The 13,241-nt window shown below is 27.1% G+C and overlaps 2 protein-coding genes across 6 annotated transcripts in view; one reads left to right on the plus strand and one right to left on the minus strand.

Moving 5' to 3' along the window:
* Window positions 1-6,345, plus strand: part of LOC100165070 (glucose-6-phosphate exchanger SLC37A2) — a 17,930-nt gene extending 11,585 nt beyond the window's left edge. For 2 of the 5 annotated variants that reach the window (XM_016803662.2, XM_016803663.2), the window contains 7 exons: window positions 491-577; window positions 2,377-2,475; window positions 2,539-2,629; window positions 2,698-2,846; window positions 2,911-3,112; window positions 3,203-3,303; window positions 6,181-6,345. In XM_016803662.2, coding sequence (XP_016659151.1) covers window positions 491-577; window positions 2,377-2,475; window positions 2,539-2,629; window positions 2,698-2,846; window positions 2,911-3,112; window positions 3,203-3,303; window positions 6,181-6,225 — 774 coding nt within the window. In that variant the 3' untranslated portion in view covers window positions 6,226-6,345. The remainder of the gene's footprint in view (window positions 1-490; window positions 578-2,376; window positions 2,476-2,538; window positions 2,630-2,697; window positions 2,847-2,910; window positions 3,113-3,202; window positions 3,304-6,180) is intronic. The other 3 variants (XM_008183909.3, XM_008183908.3, XM_008183910.3) reach the window with 3 other exon arrangements.
* Window positions 6,346-6,555: 210 nt separating this feature from the next.
* LOC100162989 (putative fatty acyl-CoA reductase CG5065) overlaps window positions 6,556-13,241 on the minus strand; it is a gene marked incomplete in the record, with an annotated part of 56,835 nt that continues 50,149 nt past the window's right edge. The window contains 3 exon segments of the mRNA XM_029485890.1: window positions 6,556-7,253; window positions 7,331-7,588; window positions 10,246-10,485. Of these exon segments, the coding sequence (XP_029341750.1) occupies window positions 7,181-7,253; window positions 7,331-7,588; window positions 10,246-10,485 (571 nt within the window).

The following is a 13,241-nucleotide window of genomic DNA, read 5'->3' on the forward strand; positions in this document are numbered from 1 at the left end:
TAACACAAATTCGTGTGATGCTTTATTTTATTTTTTATATAATAATTTTAAAATTTGACAATTAATTATTACTTTGAATGTTGGTTTAAGAATTTGGCCTGTGATGTTTGTTGTGTAATTATTTCTATTGTTAATTATGTTTGTGTATCATAATAAATCAATACATGTTTATAGCAGTATGATTCTTAGTCTTGTAATATATTCATGTTTTATTTAACTAATTGTCAAGATGTTTCATAAATGTATTTAATATTCTTTTCTCAAAATATTTTCAAAGTGACTTGAATTTAATATTTAATTGTGGCTTAAACATTCAATATGCCATAATCGTGGATTTAATTTTTAATATGAAAATGTTGGCAAATGTTTGTTTGTAGCTTTTTTTACTCTGCATTATTGCTTAATAGCATGAATCTGAGTAACATAAATAATATAATAATAATACATATTTATAACATTCTGATGCTTTTGTTATGCTTGTTTTCATTAGAAAAAACCCAGCACTTCCCCACAAGAGGTCTCTATACCTCTTGGCGATATATCATCTAAGGAGTTGTCATTGTTACCTTCTAACAAGGTAAAGTTCTATTCTTTGCTTTAATAACTATTCAATTTATTTATTTTTTTAATTTGTTTAAACAAATTTTGTATCATTTTTTTTAAAACATAGTTCTAGCTAGTTAATGTTAGTATTATAATAGTACGTTTTCACAAATTTATGAGTTGCAATTATGATTATCTACATATTTTCCTCCTTTTACTGCAATTGATTTGTGATACATAAGTAATCATACAAATTTTTAATCAAAATATTGATATTTTGATATCTTGTTATTAAATTTAAATTATCATGCCGTTTTTTTGGGAAAACGTTCTTAATATTATTACTTAATAAATTGCTCTTTATGTTTCTGTAAATTATAACTAATGATTTAATTTATATTACCTACTTTATTTATGTCATTTTAAAAGATCAAGTGAGGATGTTTACTCAAATTTCAAAATGTTTCATTTGAAACCACATAGGCTAACCCTAGTAACAAATACAAATAGTACAAAAGCTGTTATTTAATAGATGTTATTAATTATTTTAATCATTCTTAATATATTACCTACTATTTTGATTTAAGTAAACAAAGCTTTCTATGATAAACTGATGTTTAAATATTATTCGTTTTCTGCCCAGTGATGTCCAATAATGTAAACAGTGTGCCTGTTGCACATTTCTAGACTTCCAATGCTTTCAGATTACCCAAGACGCCTGTAAACTTTTGTAAGTTGTACTATGCAAATTCATTTATCTAAAGAGATTTTTGTCAAATGTTTGCACACATTGCACAGTACAATATTGTTGTGGTGGGATTTACTAAATATAATATTAAATCACTAAAATGTTTAAATAATATTTTGTCGTATATTGGTACTATAATAATAATTTAATAACAATATAATAACAATTAAAGCTTTTTCAATAATAATTTTTGAAAAAATTGTATGGCGTTATCGAATAAATGGTGCAACAAACAGACAGAACATTTTTGTACATTTTAATTATATTTTAAATAGATTTGAATATTGTGATTTGATTATATTAAAATATAATTTTTTTTTTACTTCAATAATTATACCTGTGTTTTTTCACGGCAGTGGCCAGTTTTTGCTTGATAAATGTGTCACTTATTGGGATCACTGAATTAATTTTAATTGTTTTATGATTGTTTAACCATTTGTAATACAATTGTAATGTATTGCACAAGAAATCATAATGTGAAAACACAATTCCAGTTTTTATTTCACCAGAATCACTTAATAATCATCACAATACTTATTATTAAGAATTGATTATTAGAAATAAATATGACTATTATAATAAATGTTAATATATCAATATTTTTCATTATACCTATTGGAATAAAATATTATACAATCTGTTTTCATTTTTTAAAACTTAAGAAATTTGTGTTTAATTAAAAAAAAAAATGAAAACAAGTTTGTCAGTCATTGAATGTTGACTTAATATACTATTTAATGTATAATATATATATTTTATTCTTTACATGTACGTACCTTAATTATGTTATACCATAATTATAATATGTTAGAATGTATTATTTTCATTTTTATATGTTGTTATTGTAGATATATAACTTATTATAATTCATGGTTGACAAATTATATAGTAAATAAGATAACTGAAATATTAATATTAGTTTAATGTAACTTAAGATTTAAAAAAAATATTATAATTATTATTATAATATTATATTGTAACTTATTAGTATTTCAATTTAATTTTAGCTTTTAACAGGTGATGGTTTCACATTAGAAAAATAATGCACAAATATTATATTTATATATATATTTTTAACATTTTAGGATGAAGTAAAAGAAAAAACTGAAGGCAGTCCAATTCTTTCCCATTTAAATGGTTCACCAAAGAAAGCTGTTGGTTTCATAGGTGCCATCAAAATTCCTGTATGTATTTTTTGACATTTTTCTTTTTTAAATTAATTTGTGGTCTATCATTTTATATTTTAGGGTGTAATCGAATTCTCCATGTGTTTATTCTTTGCAAAACTAGTCAGTTACACTTTCCTATACTGGTTACCAAATTATATTAAGTATTCTTGTAAGTAGATGTTAATCTATTATCCATTACTATAAATGAAATGTATTATAATTTACATTTTTCTATAGCTACCTATAGCCCTTCGCAAAGTGCAGATTTGTCAACCTTGTTTGATGTTGGTGGTATTTTTGGTGGAATTGCCGCAGGAATATTCAGTGATATGTTTGGAAAAAGTGCATGTACTTGTGCAGTTATGTTGTTTTTGGCCATTCCATCTGTAAGTATAATCCCTAATTTATTTTTTCCTTAAATTTTAAAGAATAAAATCATTTCGTTTTCAGCTTTATGCCTACAATTTGTTATCTTCGGTCAGCTTAATTGTGAACATTGCATTATTGGTGGTTGCTGGTGGTCTGGTTAATGGACCATACGCTCTGATTACTACTGCGGTATCTGCTGAATTAGGAACACACAGTTCTTTAAAAGGAAATTCCAAAGCATTATCTACTGTTACATCTATTATTGATGGCACTGGATCAATTGGTATACACATAAAAATTATTAGCTGTTCCGTGTTATTTCATTTGAGTGTAATTAAATCATTAATTTATTTTTATTTTTATTTAAAATTAGGGGCAGCCGTTGGACCTCTTCTAGCTGCTTATATATCCGACCTTTTTGATTGGACAAGTGTTTTTTATATGCTTATGGGTTCCAATGTACTTGCAATATTGGTAAGTTTGTTAAATTATTCCTTAATCATTATGATCATTGTCAGCTCCGAGGTTATTATCGTGAAAAACTATACATATAAACTCAGAGACCAGGTTTTTATGTTTTTACATCGTTTTACTAAGGCTATTCAGTATCTATATAGTATCATTTTGGTGAGGTTTCTTGAAGTTTCTTCTCAGAACAAATATACATACACAATTTTATTTTGCATCAATTTGCATAATTAGATGTGAGACAACATTTTATACATTATGGCATATTTTAAGAATATTTCTATTTGAACAACAAATAATAGACCACTTTTTAAAAGAAAATAGCGTATAGGAAATGTGATGTTTTTATTACGTTTTGGGTTAAAATTAGAACAAATTGGAAAAAATTAAATTACAATAAAAATCTTTCCTTTATAACATAAATTTAATATTTTTATTTTTATTAATAGTTTATATTTAATATTAATAATAAAAAAAAAATTTTAATTTTAACTTAAAATTATAAATATTTACTTAACACATTTCATTTATTATTAATTTTTTGTGTATGCTACATTTTATATCCTTGAGAAGACACTACATAGATATTTGATGTCTCCGTCTTACAAGTACATAATATACCAAATTTACGCTCAGCTGATTACGTTTAACCATGGACTAAGATATACAGGATTGGAAACGAACCTTTATCATTTGATCAAGATCTGTTACAGAAAGTTAACGAACGATCGAATAACTAAAATGTATTCACTATATATAGTAATAGAACAGTGTAGGAAGCTATAGATGTCACTACAATCGCTCGTTGACTTTTCGTAACAAATGTGGATCTTTTCATTATACAGTGCACTATTATTTGTTTCCAGTCCTGTTAATCATAGTCCGTGCGTTTAACTCAGTTAGTCTAAAAATTAGAGTGAATCAACTTATTTTGAAACTTGATGGTAAGAACATTACTTGTGTTTGTATGTGGGTTTCTTACGATAATTCAGTTTTTGAGTGAGTTATGAGCATTTTTAATGTACACTATATTATAAACACATTACTTACCTAAAATATTGAACTATTGTAAAAAAAACTGCATACAAACACAGATAGTGTACTTAACATCAAATTTCATAATAGGTCAATTCACTCTAATTTTTAAGCAACAGAGCTAAACGCGTTCTCATGAGTGTACATTTTTGTTATGTTACGCACTTGTAAGACGAAGATAACAGATGGCTGGTTAGCGTCCTCTTAACTATTTTATTTTGATGTAGAAGAATTGTCCATGTCAGTATTAGAAGAATTTCTATTTCAGAACCATTTACTGTTTACCATTTACATTTACTAAAGTTGATCAAATTTTGATATTCGTGCCATAGTTATTATTTTTTTTTTTTGAAGTTTTCTGTTTTAAACTTACAATAAATAGATTGGAAGAAATTAAAAGATTATTCAATAAATCACACATTGTATTTTTACTTCTGTGTTTTTTTATATTTGATATTCTATTTCTTTTCATATCTTTATGGTGAGTTGCCTAGCGTATGTTCTGATAATGGGCCTGTTGGTAATAATGCAACTTTTATAATTTCCGAACCATGTATCAAGACTTTATGAATAGTAGTAGACATGTAAAAACATGGGTATTTTGTTACAAATAGCATTGCCGTTTCCTTGCATATATATCAAATTCTTCATGATTTACTATCTCATATCCACATGAGCAAACTTGAAAAAGAATCCGTATATTAATTGTTCATCAACATCCATAATATTGCTACTTCAATTATGGTTATAGAAAAAACGTTGTACTTTAATCCTGTAATTTAATTCCACTATTAGTCCAATTTCTGTTTTAAACTGGTTTTGAACTATTATTTAAATTAATTTTGTAATTGTACACCTTGAGCTTGCCATTTTTTAAAACTTAATCGATCTGAAAAATGTAATATATGTTCAAAGAATCAAATATGTGCATGTAATGGACATAACCTAAAAGATGTTTTATTGTGGTTTATAGTTTTATTTGTAACTTAATCAATATTGATAATTTATTTTGGAAATTCTGAACATATATAAAATTTTTAAGAGATTGGTTGTCTAATAGAATGTTACAAATTTACGGCATACTAAATAGTTCATAAAAGTTCACTTTTTAATATTAAAAGAGTGGTCACAAGACAAAATATAACCTATCTTATATCAATAACACTATCTAAATGTCCTATAGTGTAAATCCAGATAAAAAAAAAAACATAGAAAACTATAATTATCATTTTTTTTAAATTTCCAATTCTCACTAATTTTAGCCCTCTGTGCACCGCTTGTGTTAGCAGTATTAGTACGATACATTTTTCTGTAGAAAATTATTTAAAGTAAAACATATAGATATCATGCTATATGAATATGTAATATTGTCATAAATTGTTTCCATTTAATGAAACATGTTTGTTCAAGTAGTTTTAATCGTTTATTTTGATTATGTTGTAATTTTTTTACAACTATAACACATTTTTGTAGTTCTATTGTTTAAGATTTAAAAAATTTATAAAATTAAGTTAATTAAATTAAGTTCTACACTTAAATCATAATACATATAACTATTAATTTATTTATTTTTCGTATAAGGGTTAAAGAATATTAAGCAAATATTTCTCTATATTTTTACTGCATAAATACATATTATAATATCACCATTTATTAGAACATAAAAATCTGGTCTCCACATATTATAATCATATATGTATACAAATATTTTGTTGGCTGTAACAGTGTATAATATAATATATACATGCTCAGTAATGGATGTTTCCATGAAATAGTATTTTTTTTTATTTTTATTTTAGTTTTTATGTTAATGTCTTAACTAATATTTGAAAAATTATTATTTTTTAGTTGCTTACACGACTGGTTAAGCGAGAACTCCAGAATGTTGACTAGCTCTAAAATACCCTATAACTGATAAGACTTATATGAAGAATGAAACATATTAGTTTGTAAAATGTCCTTGCTATCATGCAGTTGGTTAAAAGAAAAAGAAATACACAAGAATTAACTTTTTGTATGGTTGTAATGTATATTTTAGCTCCTAAGTAATATTTATTTGTATTAGTATTAAGTTCTTCGTTCCATTTTTATCTCTTAGAGATTTAAAATAGTTTCAATTTTATTATTATTATAACTTTTTCTTTTTTTTTTACACTAGTGTATTTTTCTTTGTTTAATATTTTGTTTCTTCCAAAGATTAACAACATGATTTACTTTTTTTAAAAATTTTTATCATAATCGATTGAATGACAAGACAATATCATCTATACAACTTAACTTTTTTATGTACTATACGTAGTGATCTATGATCTTGTAACATTATGTATACTGCTCACTGGTATGATATCTAGATACCATTATAATTATTTAGAGTTGTGCTTTGTATGACATATCGTTGGATTGTTTTAAATTCTATTGACGTAATTCCGTGTTAAAAAATGGAAAATATTTTATTTTATTTTTAAAAAAAACAACAAAAAGACTGCGGTTATTATCTATTATTATTGGTGTCTTTTAATGATGCCCGAAAAATTATTATCTTATATCAATAGTAGGTATTAATATATTTTATGGTATATATATGTGTGTGTGTGTGTGTGTATATATATATATATATATATAGAACTTTTTTTTACATATTGTAATGATATGATCAATAAAATTAATTTTATTACTAAAAATTATACTATGCATACCATAAAGTAATAGAATTTTACATAAATTGTTATGTAACACTAAAAAAAAAAAATAAATGTTCAATTACTTAATACTATTCATGTAACATAACTTAATATATAATTATAATATTTGTAGTTAATATTATACAAAAATAAAATTTTGTTTCTGATCACTTTGATTTGAGGACATGTATTACCATCCCGATAAATGCGCATTGTGCCATCCTATGCATCCAATAAAATCTGAAATGAAACAATGTTGATATTATAATAGTATATTTTTTGAGCAGACTGTGTTTACACATTTTCTTCATTTATACCTTTGGAGTTTACTCAAAGCTTGAGGGATGGTCGACGGTGGATCTTTGAGTACGTAGTTCCGTATGCCAAACACATAGTCTTTGACGTATGTGTCCCACACCACTTGGGTGATGTCCACGGGAAATGTACGCCGGTCGACAAACGAGATGTCTTTGTTGAGCTCCTGGATGTTCTTGCTGATAAAATCCCACTGGTGAAGTGCAAAAAATTCTCCGGTTCGTGCTGCCATTTTGAAACGTCTATAAATTTTCAACATCCTGTCGAACACACATTGTATTAGACACCGTTTTTAAGATTATTAGCATCACTCAGACACTACCTTATGTTCTTATACTGAAGAATACTTATTTATAAATCTTATGCAAGAATGAGAGCGGGTGCCCTCTCTCCCACCCCCGCCACAAAAAAATTATTTGAAATTTATCACATTCTATATCGGTGTATGAGGTTTAGTGCTTACTCATCTTACAAACTGGTCACTGATAGCCAGTTTTGGCTTAGAAACTTTTGTTAACTGATTATTAGAGCATATTATAAAGATTTGAGTGTAGTTTAAAATTGACAAATTTCCATAATTATCATTGAATTTGTAATACCAAAGTAGGTAATACAAATATATTGATATTAGAATTAATACAATTTGACTGAAAAACTAGTTGGTAAAATTATTCATACTCCATGGAAGCCAATCAAGCAATTAAAAATTCGAATCTTTTTTCGATTTCATTTTGTTAAACTTTATTTTCATGCATTATAAAATATTATATATTTATATTAGCCCGTATTTATAGATATTGACAAATTTCAACAAATGTATATGGATTTTAAAATTTAAAATTTAATCTGATTAGTATTTATTATAAACCTTAAACAAGGTTTATTTTCCCAATACTGCTTTAAGCTTAATAGTGTAAAATTTGTTTCGTGATATAGCTTTGGTATGTTTGTGTGCATTAGTTACAAACTTCAAGGCTTGAAAATGAATTTGGGTAGAAAAATTGACATATTGTCAAAATCCTGTCACGTAAAGAATAACCTAACGACCGTGAATATCAATTATTGAGGCGCTAAGGATAGGCAATTCTTTCTACATACAAATATGTTCGATGTGCTTAATGAATGTATTAAACATTAGTGTTAATACAATAATACATATTCTAATGTCACCCCATATAAGTTGGTAATAAACATAATCAATATTGTAATGATAATAAGGATTATGCCCATGCTGGGGTGTGCATTATTGTCGAATTAAATTTGAAACAAATTTTCGGCAGTTTACGAGTATTAGTATTAGGTACCTAATAATAATTTCAACTGTGTCTTGTGGGAAATTATACACTGGGCAATAAACATATTTTAGAAAACGGTTTTCAATTTTCTAATGTCTTATCGTATCGAAACACTTTTGCAAAATAGGAAGGTATTATAATTTTCTATTTTAATTAATGTCTAATATAGAAATAAGATAGTAATATAATATTATGATCGGCACTGCCAGTGGTAACTCAAAGCATTAACTAGTTAGAAAGTTACTATTTCGTTAACTTTCTAACTAGCTATTTTTCAGTTAATCGGAAACCAAACACAATACACATCATATTATAACAAAATTTATAAATCGCTGAATTTCTTATTTAACGTTTTAATTTTGGGTGCTCATGTCGAAAGATTATCAAGTGCTAGTGATCAATAAATTATTTAATGAAAGACGTTATTTAATGAGTAACAAAAACTTTAAAATATAACTAACAATCAATTTTAATCTAGGTATATGTTTCTAAAAGAGTTTGTCTTGTGGAACTTATCGTTGTATTTATTGATTAATTAATTTTAAACTCAATGTTTTGAAAGAAAATAAACTTTTAAATACCAGTAATTCAGGATTGGTAACGGTTTTCCACAGTGACCTGTTTTTAAGATTGCAATGGTAGCTAGTAAAACTATAGGAGGGGAATCGTGTAAAATGTATTCATAAGTTGCGGCATACCATATATCTACCTTTAATTAAACCTTATCACTGTAATTTAGTTGGGTCCCAGAACAAAATTATGGTGGGGGGAGGGCACCGTTAGCATTTTCCTACTAAACAATCGTTAAATTCGTTGGTTTTCAAATTGTTTTTATACACCAATACTAATAGTTACTAATATAATTTCTAACTTTAATCATTAAGTTTAAATGCTTTAAATGCTGAATTGTTAAGACACCTAATAATCAGTATGTACCTAATTTTTTTTCTAATTTCACCTATATTTTTCATCTCAACTATAGGTTCTAATTTACTTAGATAACCTACTTGAAATCTTCGAAAACTTCGGACGTATACTTTAAATTCTATTGTATTATGGCCGACTTCACTTTTAGATTCTGAGTGGAACGATTTACCATTGTCAATAAATTTTGGTAATCTCGTTGAATAGTACATCATTTTTTTTTTTAGCTAGCCTCAGAATAGTGTTTCGTATGCAACGATCTATCATTGAATTCAATTGTTTTACACGGACGCATAGGCGGTACTAGACCCTCTTGGCAGGGGGGTCAGAAAATATTTTAATCATCTAACTATATGTTCGGGGGGGGGGGGGGGTCGTTAATAAGGAATTATGTATTAATACAGGTAGGGTTCGCAGGAGGGGCAGTTGCTTACTCTGCCATCCCCGTAGTACCGCCTATGCACAGACGTACCTATTATACCTTACACGCAATAACTTAATCAATTGTGATAGATACACTATCGACACCTAGGCACTGTAGGTACTGCAGAGCGGTTACCTATTTTCCTCCGCTTTTTTTTTTTAAGTTTATAAAAAACGCCCGACTTTGCCGGACTTGTCGTAGCGGTAACCACAACGTCATAATATTACTGCGGATACATTTAACTTGACGAAGTTAATGCAATGACAACACTCACATGGGCTTGGACCCGGTGAGCCGTAGTACGATGTCCAGTACGAACGCGGGGACGAAGTGGAAGAGGATCTCGCACAGCCTGTGCACCATGCGGTTGGTACGGAACGAGAAGCCCGGATACCACTGCAAGTACTTGGACGGCGCGGTAAGCGAGTGGTACTGGCACAGGTTACCAAGCTCTTCCCAACGGAGCGGGTTCAGTGCTCCGGAAGTGCAGTTGTACACTCGGACGGCGTTTTGCCTGAAACATACACATGCGATTAATGTCCACTGTCGATTATTATATCGATCGACAGGTGTGCAAATATTATGTAAGTGCGTATCAAAACTTTATGAGCTGCGATAAATAAATATTTATTAAAATTTGAAACCTTTCAAGTCTGATTTTAAGCAATTAATATACCTGGTGGCTGGTAGTGAATAATAATAGATGATAAAACACTTAAGACGAAAACGACAGACAATATTTTAGAAGACATCTAACCTAACCTATGGGCTATAGGTTTTTTGAAATGTTATTTTAATACACTAGTAACACTTTACAATCAGGTAAAGTTGCGGTCAATTGAAAAATAAAATCAACGAGATTAGAAATGATTTAGTGAGGTATAGAGCAACAGAACATTACGATAAAAAATATATGTTATATGCCCTAAAAATGTTTTGATTTCTAATTTGTATCTGTGTTTTCTACATTTTTTAATGGATTTTCTATAATAATTTTGTAATCAAGAATCATTATTATTGTCAATGAAAACCTACGAGCTAATATCCTATTGGCATAAAGACATTTAAATATATTCTTTACTTACTTTGAATTACAATTTTTTTTAAGATCTTTAAAATTGCCTATATTAAACTCCTTAAAAAATCTTTTCAAAAATGTACTGAACATCAAATAAAAAAATGATATTATAATTCCAGCTTTGCATAAAATAATTTGAGTACGATCATAATTTAAGGTTCTCTATAGTATCAATAAATTATTATCCTTAGATTGGTTGACAGTAATAGTAAAAATGTTTGGCTATAGATGCAATATATTGTATACGTGTAATAAATTAGCGGTTGTTTATGAAATATCGAAAATCACATAAATCAATTAATATTCATAAAATGTATTTAATTTAACCTTTCACTCACTGGTTAAAAATATCAGACACGGAAGGTAACACAAGGTTTGGTTTGACCGTAGGTTGGTATACCAAGACATTTTTCAAACATTTTTGATAAATTATTTTAATACTTTTTTTCATAATATTATGTGGATATAGACCTGGCAGATAAAATAACTTTCGTTCTAATCATTATTTAAACATTTTTTTTTTGTTTATAATTTATAGTCAATTGTGCTACACGTATAATTTAAAAAAAAAGTATTGCAATAAATAACTATAACTACTAATGGCCGTTGTCGCTGATGTTTTGTTTGGATCAATAAAAAAAGTATATTTATTTTTAAATACTGAAAATTTTAAAATTTAAAATTTGATTTAAATTTATCTGGAAAAATTATAAATAGCCAAGTTTTTAATCCGACCAAATGAATAATTTTGATGATAAAAACATTTATCTAAGTCAAGTAGTATATTTTTTAGAATTTTTTTAAATATCAATCTTTTTTTGAGTAAGTTAGTTTAGAGCGTAATAATCTTTTTTCAAAATATTATTCTTCGGAATTTCTTAACATTAGTATATTTCTTAAATTATTTACTAACTGTGTAATTTTCATAATTTTTAGCATACGTTTAAGTAGTACATTTATTTTATTTTTTATGTCATTTCAATCGAAAGTTTAAAAATTCATTAATTCATTAATTTTATTAAAATTAAAATATCTAGGCTCTTAATGATCTTATTTCTATGTTTTTAGCGTGTATATTAAAATTCATTTTAGTAACGGTGACATCCTCCTCACTTGAATCCGCGACTAATATTTCCCATTTATATAATATGCGTCTCTGGTGTGAACGATTATATTATAATTATTAATTAATTATATAATATATAATATTTATATATTAACCTATATATTAAGCGTTACGAAACGTTTCGCAGCTGTGACAGCTATATGTAGTGATTTTGTATATCATAATACGAGAAGAAGTATGAAGATAATTTTGAAACTCTGTTACCAAAAGCACTTATAATGGACGCTTCTAGAAAACATGGTACTTATCTAATATATAATAATAATAATAATAATATATAACTATTATATTTTAATATTGTATTACCGACGCCGGACTGCCGCGGTGCTTTTATCGGAGAACAAAATATTGTTTGTTTAATACTAATATATATATATACGTACAATGACAGGAGACGACTAAAACTCATACCATATAGACATGTGTTTGTAGACACTCATCGTAGGTGAAACCTATATATTATAAAGATGTGTTGATTATTAGCTTTTGCCGACATAGGTCCATATTTCTATTAAGAATAAAGTTGTTAGTATAATATGGATATGGTTTTATATTTCTAGTAATACAGGGATGATGGTAGTTTGCAGGACGATTATTTTCGATGTTAATTAATTAACCTATAATATACAGAGAGAAAATAAGTCGAGTCCAGTATGTAATTATCGTGGGAAGAAAAGAAACTGAGAAGCTACTAGAGGAGGCTGAGAGACATGGGCGCCGGGTTTTCCAATTTTCATGGGGTGCCCAAAATCCTAAAATGATTGAAGTAGGTAATAAGTAAAAAATGCAAAAAAAATTCAACAAAGCATTACTTGTAAAATCTTTAATGATTTTTTTTGTATACTTTTACTATGTACCTAATATAAACAAATTATATACAAATAAGCAAAAATAATCTTTTTGTAATAGGTATATAATAATGAATTAAAATGAATTATTATGACATAATTGTATTATGAAATTTATGTATACATATTGTATATAATTTATTCTATTATAAAATTTCTAAGTTTCTAATAATGAATTAAAATAGCTTCACAAATTTCAAAGGTATTTTGTCTCACTT

Source organism: Acyrthosiphon pisum, chromosome X (assembly GCF_005508785.2).
Source record: "Acyrthosiphon pisum isolate AL4f chromosome X, pea_aphid_22Mar2018_4r6ur, whole genome shotgun sequence".
NCBI classification, from domain to species: domain Eukaryota; kingdom Metazoa; phylum Arthropoda; class Insecta; order Hemiptera; family Aphididae; genus Acyrthosiphon; species Acyrthosiphon pisum.